Source organism: Pseudophryne corroboree, chromosome 5 (assembly GCF_028390025.1).
Source record: "Pseudophryne corroboree isolate aPseCor3 chromosome 5, aPseCor3.hap2, whole genome shotgun sequence".
Classification (NCBI taxonomy): domain Eukaryota; kingdom Metazoa; phylum Chordata; class Amphibia; order Anura; family Myobatrachidae; genus Pseudophryne; species Pseudophryne corroboree.
In genome coordinates, this window is record NC_086448.1 from 107,407,420 (window position 1) to 107,427,228 (window position 19,809).

Below are 19,809 nucleotides of genomic sequence, written 5' to 3' on the forward strand. Positions count from 1 at the left end.
ATGTCGGGTGTACAATCGAAAATGGCCACGGCATGTAAGGAACGTGAGACGGCGAGATCTGAGGCTGGGGCAATGCCTCCTGAGATACCAGTAGGGGCTCAGGAGACGTCCAGGACTTTGCACAAAAGTCTAGCTCTATTCCGAAAAATAGTCTTATAACTTCCCAGTTTCAGGTATGTTGCGTTATGACGATTCAATGCCATACCTCATATCACAAGAAGAATATGAGGAGGGTGAGGTGTGCCAGTAGTCAGATAGTGAGGTTACTGATAGCCCAGCCATTGATAATCTCATCAGGGCAGTACGTCAGGTTCTAGATTGTACAGACTGAAGAACCTATTTCAAATGAAGTGTTATTTGCTAAACAACAGAGATCTCCAGTGTGTTTTCCTTATTCAGATTCTCTTAATAAACCAGAGTCTATGAATGGGAAAATCCACCGGCTGTGGATTCGCTGGTGTCAAAACTTTCACAGTTACCCATTCCAACTGCTACTATGCTTAAAGACCCGTCAGAGTGTAAGCTAGAAGCTATACTAAAGTCAATGTATACAGCAGCCGGGGTGTTGCTTAGACCTACTTTAGGGGGAATTTGGGAGAATAAGGCTGTAGTTGCGTGGAACACAGCTCAGGTCAGCCTACAGAAAGACCACCTTATAATTCTCACTGATCATGCGGCACGACGTGCCCTCTGGCTGCGGTTCTTGGCAGACGGAGGCAGAGGTTAAATGAGGTAAAGAAGCGTTACCTTACGCTGGCGAGAAATTGTTTGGTCCTGAAGTGGACATATGGATTTCTGAGGTACCTAGACGGTAATACTCTGGACCAGCGTTCCAATCCTTTAGACCTCAGCCCTTTCAAGGCCGTGATACAGGAACAACCACACATGGTAGACGTGGTAGAGGACGTGGTTTCAACAAACCACTAACCGTCGTCAGGACGCTAAGACCATCGACAAGCCAGTGGCATGACGGGCTCCCAGCCCATCTCGGATCTCCAGTTGTGGGGGCACGCCTTCAGACGTTCCATTTGGCGTGGTTCCAGACATCCACAGATGGGTGGATCCGCAATTTAGTGTAAAAAGGTTACAAAATAGAGTTCGACTGTCTCCCGCCACTGCGGTTTTGAAAGACAGGACTGCCTGTGTCGGACGACAAGAGGGCGGTTCTGCAAATTGCCATTCAGTCTCTGCTGGATTCCGCAGTTTTGATTCCGGTCCCTGTACACCAATAAGGTCAGGGTTATTATTCCAGTCTGTTTGTGGCACCAAAGCCGGATGGCTCGGTCAGGCCAATATTGAACTTACAGGGTCTCAATCAGTACATCACTTACTACAGATTCAAGTTGGAATCTCTGCGGTCAGTAATTGCAGGTTTAGAGCCACAGGAATTCAGGATTGCGCTGTATCTCAAGGATGCGTACTTACACATTCCGATTTGGCCACCTCATCAGAGGTTCTTGCGTTTTGCGATACGGCAGAACCATTACCAGTTTCAGGCTCTACCGTTTGGCCTCTCGTCAGTGACTCGGGTATTCACCAAAGTGATGTCTGTGATGATAGCTCATCTCAGATCCTTAGGAGTGATAATCGTTCCGTACTTGGACGATCTGCTCATCAAAGCTCCGTCTCAACAGATGCTCCTCCAACATGCGTTGCTAACGTACAATGTACTAGTTCAGCACGGTTGGATTGTCAACTTCAAGAAATCACATCTAATTCCGTCTCAACGACTTCAATTCCTAGGTATGATTCTCGATACGGTAAATCAAAGAATTTACCTGCCAGAACAGAAAGTACAGATTATTCGTCATCTGGTACAATTAGTGCTCAAGCCACGCACAGTCTCGGTACATTTGTGCATTCGCCTCTTAGGCACAATGGTGGTGGCTTTCGAAGCGCTTCAGGTCGGAAGATTTCACTCGCGTCCTTTTCAACTGGATGTGCTCGCACAGTGGTCGGGCTCTCATCTGCAGATTCACCACAGGGTGAGGTTGTCGCCACGGACCAGAGTATCTCTACTCTGGTGGCTCAAAGTACACAATCTAACCGCAGGGAAAAGGTTCGACGCCTGGAATTGGATAATTCTAACGACGGACGCGAGTCTCAGAGGTTGGGGAGCTGTGGTTCAAAATTGTCAGCTCCAGGGTCTTTGGGCAGATCACGAAAGATTGCTGTCTCTAAATGTCCTGGAACTCCAGGTAATTTACAATGCGCTACGACAAATAGTGCACATGCTCCGGTCTCAGACTGTCCACGTGCAGTCAGACAACGCGACGGCGGTCGCGTACATTAACAAACAAGGAGGAATGAGAAGCCGCATGGCCATGCGGGAAGTAGCTCGAATCCTCATTTGGCCCGAGCATCACCAAGTGATATTGTCGGCAGTATTCATTCCGGGAGTGGAGAACTGGGAGGCGGATTATCTCAGCCGTCGGGATTTTCATCCAGGAAAATGGGCATTAAATCCAGAAGGGTTTCACATGTTGGTCCAAAGGTGGGGTTACCCTCAAGTGGACCTGATGGCATCTCGCCACAATCGCCAAACGCCCCAGTATGTGTCCAGAACGAGAGATCCAAAGGCAGTGGCGGTGGATGCTCTCACAATCGCGTGGCCGTACAGCCTCGTGTATCTGTTTCCACCGTTTCCGCTGCTCCCTCTGTTGCTAAAACAGATCAAAAGAGAGTCCGCCACAGTCATACTAGTGGCGCCTCATTGGCCTCGGAGAGCTTGGTTCTCGGATCTCCGCGGATTACTCGCAGACGATCCTTGGCCGCTCCCACTACGTCCGGACTTGTTACAACAGGGTCCGTTCCTTTACCCCGATTTAGCGCGGCTGCGTTTGACGGGGTGGCTGTTGAGAACGCCCTCTTAAGAAGAGAGGGCATTCCAGAATCGGTTATACCAACCATGTTACGTGCTAGGAAGCCAGTTACGGCAGCTCATTATTACAGAATTTGGCGTGCCTATATAGGTTGGTGTGAAGCTCGGAAGTTTCCGACATCATCTTTCAAGTTATCCCGTCTTTTGTTATTTCTACAGACGGGGTTAGATGGAGGACTGCGTTTATCTACACTAAAGGTGCAGGTCTCTGCTTTGTCAATTTACTTTCAAAGACGATTGGCTCTATTGCCGTCTGTACACACCTTTCTGCAAGGTGTCCTCAGAGTACAGCCTCAATTCATTCCACCTACAGCGCCATGGGACTTGAATCTGGTTTTAGATTTCTTACAGTCTTCATATTTTGAACCCTTACAACAAGTGGATATTAAGTTTCTCACTTGGAAAACAATTTTTCTCCTAGCCTTAGCTTCGGCAAGGCGTGTTTCAGATTTGGGTGCCTTGTCAAGCAAGCCACCGTATTTGGTTTTTCATGATGACAGAGCGGAACTTCGGACGAATCCCGCTTTCTTACCAAAGGTAATGTCATCTTTTCACATCAATCAACCAATAGTAGTTCCTGTGTTAACAGGACAGTCTGGAACTCTGGATGTGGTACGCGCATTACGCGTTTATGTATCCCGAACATCTACAGTTCGTAAGACGGATACGTTGTTTGTTCTCTATGATGCTGCCAAGATGGGTTGGCCAGCTTCTAAGCAGACCTTATCCAGACGGATAAAACTGACTATACGTCAGGCTTACCTTCATGCTAGGTTACAGCCGCCTACATCAGTAACAGCTCATTCCACACATTCTGTGGGAACTTCATGGGCAGCTGGTCGTGGAGCTTCTACGACGCAGCTTTGCTGTGCGGCTACATGGTCATCAGTGCACACGTTTGTGCGCTTTTACAAGTTTGATACGTTTGCGGCATCAGCTTCTAGCTTTGGCCGCCTAGTGTTACAGGTGCCAAACAGCTCTCCCGCCCACGGGGGAAGCTTTGGTACGTCCCAAGAGTACTCCAGTGACCCCTAGTGGATGAAAAAGAAAATAGGATTTTGGTACTTACCAGGTAAATCCTTTTCTTTGAATCCATAGGGGGCACTGGATGCCCACCCAGAGCAGTTTACCTGGTTTGTGGTAAGTTCAGGAGATCTTATGGTAACACACTCTCACCGACTGGTTCAAATTATCAAGTTCTATTGGTTATGGTGTCAACTGTTTAGTTGTCAGCTACGTTATGTGTCAACTTTATTGTTGTCCGTTATGTTATATGTAATTCTCCATTGTCAACCTCTCTATCGCTCCTGTTCGGCTCAGTACAAAACACTGAGGTACTCTGGGAATATGGAGGGGAGGAGAGTTACTAAATTTAAATATTCAGTGCCCTGGTTCTGCTAAAGCCGTCCATATCCCAAGAGTACTCCAGTGCCCCCTGTGGATACAAAGAAAAGGATTTACCTGGTAAGTACCAAAATCCTATTTTTTCTCTGAAACCATACCGACAAGGCAGAAATATGAACCTTGAGGGAGGCCAGCCGAAGGCCCAAGTCCAGGCCCTGTTGTAGGAAGGCCAAAAGTTTGGTCGTACTAAACTTGTAAACGTCATGATTGTTAGATGCGCACCAAGCAAAGTAAGAATTCCAGACCCTATGGTAAATCCGAGCAGAAGCCGGCTTACGGGCCTTCAACATAGTTTGAATGACCGCCTCAGAAAATCCTTTGGCCCTTAGTACGGAAGCTTCAAGAGACACGCCATCAAAGCCAGTCGGACCTAATCCTGGTAAACACAAGGGCCCTGAATGAGGAGGTCTGGTCGTTGCGGAAGCAGAATTTGACACTCTAGCGAGAGACGCTGAAGGTCTGAGAACCAATGCCATCTGGGCCACACTGGAGCTATTGGAAGAAGGATTCCTCCTTCTTGCTTGAACTTCCTCACTACTCTGCCCCGGAGTGACACCGGAGGGAACACGTACGGCAGACGAATGTTCCATGGAATTGACAGTGCGTCCACGAACGCCGCTTGAGGATCCCTTGTTCTTGCTCCGAAGACTAGAACTTTGTGGTAGGCCCCACTTATCCAATAGGAGTTGAAATACTTCTGGATGAAGGCTGCACTCTCCGGCGTGTACGTCCTGACGACTGAGGAAGTCCACTTCCCAGTTTAGGACCCCCGGAATGAACACTGCCAATATGGCTGGCAGATGGCGATCCGCCCATTGAAGAATATGTGACACTTCCATCATTGCCACGCGGCTTCGAGTGCCGCCTTGATTTATGTACGCCACCGTGGTGGCGTTGTCCGACTGTATTTGAACAGGCCTGTTCAGTACCAGATGCCGGGCCAGTTTTAGAGAATTGAACACTGCCTGCAATTCCAGAATGTTTATCGGGAGGAGAGACTCCTCCCTGGTCCACCGACCCTGAAGAAAGTGTTGCTCCAACACCGCGCCCCCAACCCCTCAGACTGACGTCAGTCGTTAGAAGAACCCAGTTGGAGATACAGAAAGGACGACCCCTGCTCAATCGTAGGTCCTGCAGCTACTACGTCAGTGACAGACGGACCTTCGGAGACGAGATCATTTGAGACCTGATCCGGTGAGGCAGGCCATCCCACTTGGCAAGAATCGGTTTCTTCAGAGGTCGGGAATGAAATTGAGCATACTCCACCATGTCGAAAGCCGACACCATGAGGCCTAGTACTTGCATCGCCAAGTGTATCGACATACGCGGACGAGAAAGGAAGCAACGTATCTTGTCCTGAAGCTTCAGGACTTTCTCCTGTGACAAAACCAACCTCTGGTTGTGTGTGTCCAACAACGCTCCCAGATGCACCATGCTCTGGACAGGGACCAGGGACCATTTCTTCCAGTTGATGAGCCACCCGTGGGCTTGCAGAAACTGGACCGTCAGATCCAAATTACGTAGGAGAACTTCTGGGGAATTGGCCAGGATCAGCAGATCATCCAGATACGGCAGGATCCGGATGTCCCGACGGCGGAGTGAAGCCTTCATAACTGCCATGACCTTGGTGAAAATTCCCGGAGCCGTGGTCAGACTAAACGGTAAGGCCCTGAATTGGTAATGGAGATTGTCAATAGCAAACCGCAGGTATTGCTGATGTGACATGGCAATAGGGATATGCAGGTAAGCATCCTGTATATCCAGGGATACCATATAGTCCCCTGGTTCCAAAGCCAGGGCAATAGAGCGAAGGGTCTCCATACGAAACTTGGAGACCCTCACAAACTTGTTCAAAGATTTGAGGTTGAGAATGGGCCGGGACCATTCGGTTTGGAAACTAGGAACAGCGTTGAATAGTACCCCTTGCCCCTCTGAGCCAGAGGCACCGGCTTTACCACTCCGGTGTCCAGGAGGGATTGTACCACTAAACGGAGAGTTGTTGCCTTCACCTGATCCGAAGTGATGTCCGCCAGGCAACAGCGAGGAGAGGGACGTGTCTTGAAGTATATAGCATATTCGTGAGTGACAACTTCCCATACCCAATCATCTGAAGTGGTCTGCAACCATACCTGGGATTAACTGCAGAATTCAGCCTCCCACCCTAGGATCCGCCAGGGGGAGGCCCGCCCCGTCATGCCGCAGGCTTGTCAGATTTGGAAGCCGGCTGACGAGCAGCCCAGGCACGTTTAGGCTTGGGCTTGGTGGTTTTGGAAGTGCGAGACTGTTGTGGATATGCCTGACCCTTTGCTTTACCCGGAGGGTGAAAGGAACGAAAGGAAGTACTCTTAGCCTTCGGGGCTGAAGGAGTACTACTAGGTAGACATGCAGTCTTAGCAGACGCCAATTCAGCGACAATCTTGTTGAGATCCTCACCAAAGAGGATGTTTCCTTTAAACGGTAGCACCTCCAGGGTTTTCTTAGAGTCCAAGTCTACCGACCAGGACCGCAACCAGAGAATACAGCGAGCCAAAATGGATGTCGTAGCAGCCTTGGCCGCCAGAACACCTGCATCTGAAGCTGCTTCTTTAATGTAATGAGATGCCGTGACAATATAAGAGAGACATTGTCTGGCATGTTCAGAAAAATTGGACGGAAACTCAGCCTCTGTTTCTTAAGCCCACGCCTCAATAGCTTCTGCGGCCCAAGTAGCCACAATGGTGGGCCTGTGCACAGCCCCTGCAAGGGTATAGATAGCTTTTAAACAGCCCTCCACCCGCTTATCCGTCGGTTCCTTGAGAGAAGTGACGGTAATGACAGGCAGAGCAGATGACATCACCAGCCGAGCGATTTGCAAATCCACCGACGGTGGCGTTTCCCAATTTTTACTCAATTCTTCCGCAAGGGGATAGCGGGATAGCATCTTCTTGTGCGGGGGGGAACTTCTTTCCTGGGTTCTCTCAGGATTCCAGACGTATGTCAACCAAGTGGTCAGAATGAGGTAAAACTAATTTAGTAACATTCTGATGTAGTAGCAGGCTCAGGATCATCATCAATCTGAAGAATGAGCCTGATAGCTTCTAATAGATCAGGAACATCCACCTGTGAAACAGATTCCCCATCAGAAACGTCATGATCAGAGTCTGAAGGTTCAGTATACACGCCATCTTCATCGGAAGAGGTATCCGGAACATGCGTGGATTGAGAGGAAGTAACAGCCCACTTAGAGAACTTCTTAGGTTTAGTCTTAGGCGGGCGAGGGTCAGGAACACTTTTACCCAAAGAGTTATTCAATTGCTGTAACTGAGTGGACAGAGCATCTGTCCATGGAGGATTAACCGCAGGGACCATATAAAGCTGATAAGGCAAATGAGGTCCCATAGGGAGTGCAAGTCTAGTTACCAGCGTAGTCAGTAAATTAGAAAAGGCAGCCCAAGGTGGGCCCTGATGTGTCCCTGTTGTTACAAACTGACTGGGGTGTACAGAACCCCCAAAACCAGAACACTCCGCAGCCATGTTTTCCTCCAATGCATCCGGGACATCATAACCGCGCACGATGGAATCAGCCCCAGACCAGTCGCCCCCTGTAGCTGACATGATATTAAAGCGTAAATTACGGGCGACACAGTGCAATATCAGCAAATATAATACCTAACACAAACCCCCCGTGCAGTGTGACAGCACAAACAGAGGATTTCTGAGGTAAAATGTGACTGAAAAATACAGAATACGTATATCCTTTGAAATACCTATATTCAGGGGTTAAAGTGAGCCGGAACGGGGCGAAACTACGTTCCGTCAGTTCCACTTGGAGACGGAACGCAGTTCCGCCTTTTCCGGCTCACCTAACCCGCTGTGTGCCGCCACCGCTGCTGGAAGATGCCGGGCACCCGCTGAGATTGTGTTACCAGCGGCCGCCTGGCTCTCTCTCCGCAGCGGCAGCCGGAGGCAGGAGCTCAGTACTGAGCTCCGGCTTCCGGCTCTGTCACTGTGCGCTATGGGAGAGACCTCATGACGTCTCTCTCATAGTGCTGAGGAGCGGGTACCGGAAAGGAAGGACTGCAGCGGTCAGTGAGTATGGTGATTTTTATTTTGTTTTTATGTGTAGCGGCGCTTCTATTGGGGGTTTTACTACTGTGGGCAAGCTACTGGTGGGGGGCATTACTACTGTGGGCAAGCTACTGGTGGCATTACTACTGGTGGGGGGCATTACTACTGTGGGCAAACTACTGTGGGGGGGAGGGCATTGCTACTGTCGGCAAACTACTGGGGTCATTACTGCTGTGAGCAAACTACTGGGGGCAAACTACTGGGGGCATTACTATTGTGGGCAAACTACTGGGAGGGCATTACTACTGGGGGGGCATTACTATTGTGGGCAAACTACTGGGGGCAAACTACACGGGGGCAAACTACAGGAGGGCATTAATACTGGGGGTATAACTACAGGGGCATTACTACTTGGGGGCAAACTACAGTGGAGCATTACTACTGGGGGCTAAAGTACATGGGTGCATTACTACTGGGGGCATTACTGCTGGGGGCATTACTAACGGGGGCAAACTACAGGAGGGCATTACTACTGGGGGCAAACTACAGGAGGGCATTACTACTGGGGGCAAACCACAGGTGGGCATTCCTACTTGGGGGCATTACTACAGGGTGGCTAAACTACTGGGGGCATAACTACAGGGGTTAAACTACTGGGGACATTACTACTTGGGGGCAAACTACAGGAGGGCATTACTACTGGGGCTATAACTACAGGGGTATTACTACTTGGGGAATAACTACAAGTGTTAAACTACTGGGGGCTAACCTAAAAGGGGCTGAACTAGAAGGAGGCAAACTACAGGGTGCATTACGACTGGGGGCATTACTACTGGGTGCTAAACTACAAGTGGGCAAACTACTGGGGTCATTACTAACAGGCAAACTACATGGGGTCTAAACTACTGGGGTCATAACTGCAGGGGCATTACCACTGGGGGCATAACTACTGGGGCTAAATGACTGGGGGCATTACTACAGGCAACATTACTACTGGGGGCATTACCATTAAGTGCATTACTACTGTGGGCACTACTAATGAGGGCATTGTAAAGGGGCACTTCATAAGGGGCATCATTCCTGGGGACATAAGGGGCACTACTATTGCGGGCATTGCATAAGGGGCACCACTACTATGGGTTCTATATAAGGGGCACTACCAGTACAGTGGACATTGCATAAGGAGCACTACTACTGTGGCCATTGTATTAGGGGCGCTACTGCTGTGGGCATTATGTGTATTACGGGGTGCTACTACTGTGGGCATTATTACTATTATGTGACCACGCCCCTTTCTTTTTTGAGACCACGCACCTTTTGAGACCACACCCCCTTTTTCCGGCATCCGTCAACGGCGCGCGCAGTAACTTTATTGATTTTTCTCCATGGGGAGGAGGGTGAGTTCCACCACCTTTCTAGGACCACTTTAAGCACTGCCTATATTATCTAATAACCCTGACGCACCGAGCCTTCTCAGGTTACAGAATATAGGTATAGCAGTAGGAGTGAGATACACCGAGTAGAGACCACCCAGCAGCTACACACACACACACACACACACACACACACACACACACACACACACACACACACACACACACACACACACACACACACACACACACACACACACACACACACACACACACACACACACACACACACACACACACACGTGTACAATGCAGGAATTATGACAAATAATAAACTACACTGGACTAGCAATACTACTACTGAGTAAAGCTATGTATATAAATAGATATATCAATGCACAGTAAAAACTGGATGAATATCACAGGGTACTTGTACTAAATAACCCTGAAGTATGCACTTGTTCTTAACTAACACTGTCTAAACGACATGTAGAATACTTAAGTGTCCTGTAAATGCACATCGCTGATGATCCAGGCGGCTTTACAGAGGAGTTATCACCCAGCAATCCCAGAATCAGCGCAGCTGTGTGTAATGGCACCCAAACGCTGACAGGGAGTGAGGGAGACAGAGAGATGCAGCTCCAGGCGGGAACATTTACTCTAAATTGCGCCCAAGGGCTGGGGGAGGGGCTACAGGCCAGACCCTTATCCCCTTGCTGTACTTCACCACCGAGTGCTGCGGGCCTTAATAAAATGGATTATAGCCTAATCCGACCTGTGCCCCTGCCCTGGTGGTCTAGTGGGGTCCCTGTACTGCCACAGTGTCCACGCCAGCACGCGTGGTCTGCCTCCCAATGGCCGCGGTGGATCGCGATTTCCAGCGGGTCCTGCCTGGGGGACCCTCTTACCTCCTCCTCCTTGAGTGCGGCCACGCGATCCCAGAGAACTTCGGTTAGTGGGTGTGCTCTGGCTGAAGAACCGGAGCCTCCGCTGTAAGTACCCGGCAACCAGGGACGCAGGAGTATACAGCACCGCTGGGGGAGACGATGGAGCTGCAGCAGGAGAATGAAATGATACCCCTTTCACACAGACCAAAATTTCCCGGGTTATTGCACATGAACGCGCACCAACCCGGGAAATTTCTGTGTGTGAAAGGGTACAGGGTCAAAATCCCGAGATTCCTGCCCCATCATCTCAACCCTGCAATTGACCAGGGTTGGTCCCGGGATCTTCCCTGGAACCTGGTCAGTGTGAACGGGAGCCGGGTCAATGTGCCCCGGCTCCCGTTCACTTTCTATGTAGCAGGCGGCGCTTGGAGATCATGTGATCTCTTGCGCCGCCCCCGCCGCGTCACCACTGACGTCAGCAACCTGGCAATATGCCGGACTGCTGACTGCGGTATGCAAGGGGTCTTTACCAGGGAATGTCCCTGCATGATCCAGGGACCGTATTCCCGGGTAAGACCCCTGCATTTGTGGTGTGAAAGGGGCATGAGTGAGTCTTACTTGTATGTTGCATACATTTTGACATACATTTATCAAAAATTGGGAAACATGAGTTTTAAAGTTACACAGTGCACATACCTTATGTTAAACAAATACATCTAAAAACATGGACTGAGTTTGTCGGGTACCAAGCAAGTACCAGAGGGTTATGAGATATACTAGCTGTTCTACCCGTTCTTCGTTTCTGATTTTGGGATACGGTCATTAGGTCAACCACACTTAGGTCGGTAGTCATTAGGTTGACCGCTATTGGTCGACATGCATTAGGTCGACATGGTCACAGATTACCTTCAGAAGTCACATAATTAGTGAAATGAAGTCCATCTGTGTGTAATCTAAGTGTCACATGATCTGCCAGCCTCAGAGGCTGCAACACCACTAAGCAAGAGGCATCACACCATGAAGACCAAGAAGCTCTCCAAACAAGTCAGGGACAAAGTTGTTGAGAAGTACAAGTCAGGGTTGGGTTATAAAAAAAATATCCAAATCTTTGATGATCCCCCGGAGCACCATCAAATCCATCATCTTCAAATGGAAAGAACATGGTACCACAACAAACTTGCCAAGAGAGGGCCGGCCACCAAAACTCACAGACCGGGCAAGGAGGGCATTAATCAGAGAGGCAGCACAGAGACCAAAGATAACCCTGAAGGAGCTGCAGAGTTCCACAGCAGAGCTGGTGTATGTGCGCATGTGACCACAATAAGCCGTACACTCCATAGAGCTGGGCTTTATGGAAGAGTGGCCAGAAGCCCGATTTGAAATGAGGAGGGAGATCTTGAAATTCCAGCCGGTATCCCTGATACTCAATATTTAGTACCCAGGGATCCAGGTCGGACGAAACCCAGACGTGACTGAAAGGTCTGAGTCTCGCCCCCACCGGTCCTACCTCCGGGCTGCGCTGTCCACCATCATGTGGAGGACTTTGGCGCACCTGAAGCAGGCTTCTGTTCCTGGGAACCCACCGCAGCAGGTTTCTAGGATTTTGGTCGGCTCCCTCTAAAGAAGGTGTTGGACGGTTTGGCTTTTCTCGGTTTAGTAACCCGAAAGGACTGAGATGCAGGTGAAGATAAAGGTTTCTTCGTAGCTGGAGCCGCTGAGGGAAGAAAAGGAGACTTACTAGCTGTAGCCGTGGAGATCCATGCATCCAACGCTTCCCCAAAGAGAGCCTGACCTGTGTAGGGTAGGGTCTCCACACCTCTCCGGATTCCGCGTCGGCAGACCACTGGCGCAGCCACAGTCCTTGACGAGCTGAGACGGACATGGAAGAAATTCCTGCAGCCATTGAACCCAGGTCTTTCATGAATTCCACCATAAAACCTGCAGAATCCTTAATGTTATGGAGAACATTTCAATGTCACTCCTATCTAACGTATCCAAATCCTCAAGTAACGTGCCTGACCACTTTACTATAGCTTTGGAAATCCATGCACAGGAAATAGTGGGACGTAGTATCGCCCCTGAATCCGTGTATATGGATTTCAGCGTAGTATCAATTTTGCGATCAGCTGGCTCCTTCAAGGCGGTAGATCCTGGGACAGGTAAAACCACCTTTTTCGAGAATCTGGATACAGACACGTCCACTATGGGTGGGTTTTCACATTTCTTTCTATCGTCAGGGAAGGGGAAAGCGACCAGAACCTTCCTAGGGATCTGGAATTTTTTCTCAGGATTTTCCCATGCTTTTTCAAAAATAGCATTTCATTCTTTGGACGCAGGGAAGGTTAGTGAGGCTTTCTTATTGTCAGTGAAGTAAGCCTCCTCAACCTGTTCAGGTGTTGTATCAGTAATATGCAACACATCTCTAATAGCCTCTATCATCAACTGCACCCCTTTTGCAAAAGATGCGGGCCCCTGAGCACGTCCCCATCACCGTCTGCAGTGTCAGAATCGGTATCCGTGTCATCTTGCATGATCTGGGCAAGAGCACGTTTGTTGGAACCCACAGAGGGGGGTCCAGAGGTAACAGAATCAGACCAAACTGCCATAGAAGTCTGTAAAACTTGAGTTGCAGATTAATTTTGAGCAACCCTAGTAGAAATCTGAGAAATCATTGATTTGATAGAGGATAACCACTCAGGCTCCCTTGCTGGTATCTGCGCTATAACAGTGCAATCCTGATTACATGGAATGAGATCATCTTGAGAGGACATATCCTCAGCTGCATATGACAGAGTCCCTGGACATAGCTAACTGGAGACCCCAAACACTCTACACACACACAGGGTAGGGTAGACAAAGTTTCCCCTCTGAGAATGGCAAGAGAGACACAGAGTTCAGAGCCAACCCACACACAGCTCTGTTATATATAAAGGACACCCCTTATCAGCGCCCACTGTGTACTGTACCAGTTACACAGATCTAATTCACCGCCCCCCCCCCCCCCCCCCCTTCTACAACCCCCTGGTACCGCACAGGATAGCTGGAGTTGCTTGGAGGGACAGCTCTGTCAGCTTCTGTGTATAGGAACTGTAGGTAGGAAAATGGCGCTGAACACTGCTGGGTCCGCTCTGAGGAGATGCTCCGCCCCTTGAAGATGGCGCGTCTTCCTGCACAAATTCTTTATACTGGCCTGAGGACTCCGTCGCAAGGCGGGTGATTCCGTCCCCTGTGAGCGTCTCTGTACGGAGGATTCTGATGCTAGCCTGGGGATTCAGTCTCTGGTTAGCGTCTGTGACCAGGGGTTCACTACGATATGCCGGCGGTCGGGCTCCCGGCGACCAGCATACCGGCGCCGGGAGCCCGACCGCCGGCTTACCGACAGTGTGGCGAGCGCAAATGAGCCCCTTGCGGGCTCGCTGCGCTCGCCACGCTACGCGCGCCACACTATTTTATTCTCCCTCCAGGGGGGTCGTGGACCCCCACGAGGGAGAATAAGTGTCGGTATGCCGGCTGTCGGGCTCCCGGCGCCGGTATGCTGGTCGCCAGGAGCCCGACCGCCGGCATACTGAAGACCACCTGTGACCAGTGTAGGGTATTAAGACGCTGGCTCAGGACGCCCCTCAAAGCGCCAACACTGTGTGCCGCTGAGCCTTCCCGGAGCGCAGCTGTTCAGAACTGAGCTCCTACCCTTGTGCCGCCATATCTCGCCTCTTCTGATCTTCTGGCTCTGTAAGGGGGTTGCGGCATGCTGCCGGGGGGAGTGATCCCCTGTGGCAGGGTACGTTCGATCCCCTCAGGAGCTCAGTGTCCTGTCAGCGGAGATAGTGGCTCAGACCCCGCAGGGTGGACACTACTTCCCCCCCTTAGTCCCTCGAAGGAGGGAGGCTGTTGCCAGCAGCCTCCCTGTAAAATAATAAACTCTAAAATAAACTTTTTCTAAAGAAGCTCTGTAGAGCTCCCCTAGCTGTGACCGGCTCCTCCGGGCACATTTTCTAAACTGGGTCTGGTAGGTGGGGCATAGAGGGAGGAGCCAGCCCACACCCTCAAACTCTTAAAGTGCCACTGGCTCCTAGTGGACCCGTCTATACCTTATGGTACTAATGTGGACCCCAGCATCCTCTAGGATGTAAGAGAAACAATCTTACAATTAATTTTTCCATATATATTTATTTATGCCATAAAAATGTAAAACATAAATTTATTTCACAATGCTGAACAGTTTATGGCATTCAAATAATGTAGATTTATGTACCCATTGTATTTGGTTTTGGCTTTGTGTACATTTCAAGGAATAAATACAAGTATATTAAAATATTGTTGTTATAACACATCTATCTGGTTTATAAGATGATCCTAGGAAATCTATCAGATCTCATTATTCAGTACATTGCTGACTGTTTCCTAGCAGCATACTAAACATAGGGCTGTCGACCTATGATCACCAGTCGCGGTTCCTACTATTTTCAGTCTGGGGGGCTGCCCAGGTAGCAGCTGAGGTAGGTCAGCTGCAGCGTCAGTTCGGACGCCATAATTTTCTATAGTGCATGTGCAGAAAATCTAGCCAGAGAAGAAAAGGAAAAAAATGCACATGTGCACAATACTCGACTTCTAGGGACTGCATTGGCTGTAGCTCCTAGAAGCCAAGTAAAGCTTACATTCAAACAGTCAAAGCAGCTTCACATTGGAAGCGGTTTCTGCTAATGACCATCCGGACTGACAGACCCAGGGAGAGAAAACACCTCCCACTGGGACTGACAGTCCAGTTTGTGATTAACAGAAAAAAAGGCTTTTAATATAAAAATAGTGCCAGTGCACAAACTGGGAGCTTTCTGGTGGTGGTGGATTTTACTTGGGGAGGGGGGCAGCAGCTCTGCAGCTCTTTTGGGAATGATGTGTGTGCAGGTGTTAATATTTGCAGGGCTATGTAGGCACACACCAGCGGATGACTCAAGCTATGAGCAGCCCAGTTACTTAACTGATGGTGTTGGTTTATTAAAGTATAACAGGTACAGCCGTACTCAATGTTGTATACAGTCTAGAGGTGGATTAAAGCTTTCAGCGTCATAGGGATCTCCACAGCTCACCAGCCACTGAGTGTAAGCTGCTTGCAGGTAGTGGTGCATGGTTACTGGAGCAGCTCCATAGTAGGAGAGTTGTGTCTCCATCATGTCACTACTCGCACAGTATTACTGTACTAAGGATCCACAAGATGGCTGCAGTCACATAGTGCAGCAGTACATCAGATTGGAGGACAGACCTCCCTGGGTCCTACTGCTCAGCATGTACGTACAGTGAGGAGTAAGCTTTCTAACAAGCCACTAGGTAAAATCTGTCACTAGTGTGATCACTATGAATAATATGGTAAATGTTAAATAGCTGGTATACATAAGTCATACAAATTAGTTAAGGGGATTGTATTCATTGCTATATTGTAAAGTTTTTTGTTAAAAAATCACCTTTTCTCATAATCTTTACAAGCATTTGCGCAGAGAAAAACTATGTGAAACCTGGAGAGTTGGTAAAGAACATTGTTTCTCAGTTGTAAAAAAAAAAAGTTTAACTGTCAATGAAGTCAGTGGAATACAAGAGTTTGCTACCTCTGAACTACATATTTATACTACAAAGTGCTGTAACTGCCATCTATGTAATAATTTATTGGAAGCAGTTTACATGAATAAATGCAGCTAGAAATGTCACAATAATTAACATATTTCTAATTTAATCTGAAGCTTGCTTTTGAAGGCACACTAAGGAACATAAATGGATTCATTGCCTTGGATACATTTCAATGCACCGCTTGTAAAGAATCTTCTGGAATTCCAAACTTTAGTAACGGATCCTGCTTCAGCGCGGGATCAACGTGTGACTTCCAGCATGACTGTAGCGATGGGAGTGATGAGGACCCAGCGATTTGCAGTAAGTTGACACTTTGTAAACTTCACAATTTGTTGTTTAAGAAACATATAATGTTGATAAAAAATGCATTTTATTTTGGCATGGACGTTATAAATAAAATAGAGACATTCTATAAATTAATTAATTAATTAATCATTAGTGGCCAAATGTAATGGAGTGAGAGTTTCAAAAAGTGAGAGATTTGGTAAGGTTTTGCAGGTTTTTTTTTTAAAGTGGCAATCATTTACACAGCAAGATCAACCTGGTTTTGAAGTGTAAATGATTGCCACTTAAAAAAAACATGCAAAACCTTACCAAATCTCTCACTTCCTGAAACTCTCACCCTATTACATTTGGCCCTATGTGAACACTTCCAAATCCATTCACTGATGTAAGGTGATTTTAAATTTGAAATGTTTATGGGAAAAATGCTTATACCATCCATCTATCTGGTTTCCAGTCTGGTGCTGGTGCTTTTGCTGACTGTGAAGATTTAAAAAAATGAAATAAAATAAATAAAATATTAAATAAATAACACAAATAAATAAATAACACTGTAGTTTGACTTACTCCAACAACACTTACCAAGGCATGTCTGCCTATACTGAAATGACAACTAGGTAAATATTTTTTTTGTGTATGCTAATATATACTGTATCCTATTGTTCAGCTGAACAGGAAGCAGTCATATTTAACCTTTTTCATAGTGATATAAAGTAAAACTCTTTTGACATAATTTTGTTTTTTGCCCATTTTCCTTGTCTCTGGGAAACACTGAAATAAATCTATACTGTAAAATATATAATATACAAATTAATAATGGAGCAGAAGGTCCATTTCACAAAACGTACCAGTAGAGAGCCATTACTTTCACTGTATCCATTGCTTTAATGTCCCAGCAATATTGATTTCATGCCAAAAGAAAAAGTACTTTAAGATGGTTAAAAGAGAATTTACTGTATACTAAAAAATGACTTTGTACTGCTTTCTATGATACCTGGGCTGTACTTTCACTAAAGAGCTTTTCTCCAATTTATAAATATCCTCTGCAATGTAAGTGATTTGTGAATATAGTACAGGGATAGCAACTGCAGCTCCGCTATGTAGAAAAATATTTATTGGCATCGGCAAGATATTAAACATATTGTTGTTTGTTTTGCAGACTTGTAGGTACGCTAGATACAGTATACAGCATATACCCTAACACACTCTAAAAAAAACCCCACCAACCGGCAGATAGGAATATAGGTAAATTAGTTGCATATTTGGAGTGCAGTGATAATAAGAAAGACTTATCCTGCAATAATCTATGTAATAGCACAGATGACATACAGTAAATAAAAGAAGCAATGGTTGGTATCTCTTTAACAAACTGTTTCAGTTGAATATTTAGGGGCCCATTTATCAATGAGTGATCTAGATCGTTGTGAATGATAAAACGCGTTGTGTATAATAAATGGTACTCCAGCCAATCAGCTCCCAACTGTCATTTTTCAAACACAGGACAGTTAGGATCTGGACACATGACATGAGCTGATTGGCTGGAGCACCATCTATCATACGCAACAAATGTTAATGTGATAAATGAGCCCCTTAACTCCATAACCCAAAAGTTAGGTCTGCTCATTCTCTGGCACTATTAGTAAGGTACTGTAGAGTAAACTGCAATTGTACACATGGGGTCTATTTGGGTTCGCTATATACAGTATGTTTGACAGCTTCAATGTCAACATCAATCATGTTGAAATTAGAATGTTGGCATGGTTGTAATGTTGACATTAAACATGTCAACATGTTCATGATGTTGACATTGGACACATTGACACATAGGTTATGATTTTCTTCTCTTTCTGTCCATAACCATAATGGTAACCCCAACCCTAAATGTAACGGCAACCCTAATGCTAACTGTTACCATCCTGGAAATGTTGACATTAATACAATGTCATGTCAGCATCATCAATGTCAACCTTCTGCTTAAATGCCGACATAGTCACTGCATACAGTCTATTTATCAAGCCCCAGAAGCCCTATTTCTGATGAAAATGTCAGAAATAGAGCTATTTGCACCTGGCAGAACTAGTGAGGGTGGTGGACCCAGTTGCAACAATATACTTTTGACACCCCCACCCCCACCTCCTACACCCCCACAAGCAGATCTAACTTCTTCCTATATCACATTTTACATCCTAGTTAAAGGTGGCTATTTCCCATGTTTTCTGTTATTATTTTGGACAGTTTTGCACTTCATGAGCAGACACCTCATACTCTACTACCCCAAATGTTGTACTTCAACCTCCACTATCACCATCCACACAAAGCATTTGCCAATTGCTCTTGTTTACTCCACAGCATAATCGGCTTGAACGGCGACACCCTGAGTCCAATCACTATTCTGCAACTACAGTAAATATACCATATAACAAATAGTTATATCAAATTGACTGAGGTACTAATTAAGTCACATGTGACTAAGCATTAATATACTTAAAACCTGGACTATTAGGGTGCCTTGAGGATCGCATTTTGGGACCCTCTGCCATAGGTAAAAGTTCACTTACAATCCAGCACATGAAACCTTGTTTTCCACACTAAACAAAAGAAGCGATGAAAAGCTCAACTCTAAAGGCCCATATAGACGGGCCGATGCGGGAGAGATGTGTGCTGAGCGAACTGCTCATCACACATCTCTCCCGCCGCTCAGCACAGCGAGATGTGTGCTGAGCGTGCGGGGGGAGACGAGGGGGCCGCTCATTTCACCCAGCGGCCCGCTAGATTGGCCTGCACGGCAGGCCAATCTAGCACCAGCGATAGCGATGCGCGGGGCTGCGCATCGCTATCGCTGTTAGGGCTACACACGGAGCGATCTTGCTGAAAATCTAAGCAATCTAGTCAGATTGCTTAGATTATCGCTGCGGGTGTACCCCCCTTAAATGCCTATCGCACTTTGCTTCCATAGCTGGCTATCGCAGCAGCGTTTTTTACAGGAACCAGAGGTTCTCTATGGACTGCCTTTTAATACATATCGGAGAAGTAGTAATACAGTAGCTTTGTTTCCAGTGAAAAAGGTGTTATCACCACTTGATACATATTCCACCATATTCGCCTTTGTCACAACACTCATTAGAAATCTTTTCCAACCCCCTGAAGATACAATTATCCCTACAGATACACAGAGGTAAACAGACAGACATATCTGGATCAATGTAATAGTAGTGGGTGGTGTACGGAGCATTCGCCTCTGCATTTCACTAGCGGCTTTGCCCACATCATTTGTGTGTGAGCTTTGCCATCAATAAACAAAATCATTTTTGCTAATCTG

General features: G+C 47.3%; 1 protein-coding gene across 1 annotated transcript in view; it reads left to right on the forward strand.

The window, feature by feature from the left end:
* The window catches only part of MALRD1 (MAM and LDL receptor class A domain containing 1), a 1,363,691-nt gene that overhangs the window by 175,659 nt on the left and 1,168,223 nt on the right, over positions 1-19,809 (forward strand). The window contains exon 7 of the mRNA XM_063925153.1: positions 16,322-16,508. Coding sequence (XP_063781223.1) covers positions 16,322-16,508 — 187 coding nt within the window. The remainder of the gene's footprint in view (positions 1-16,321; positions 16,509-19,809) is intronic.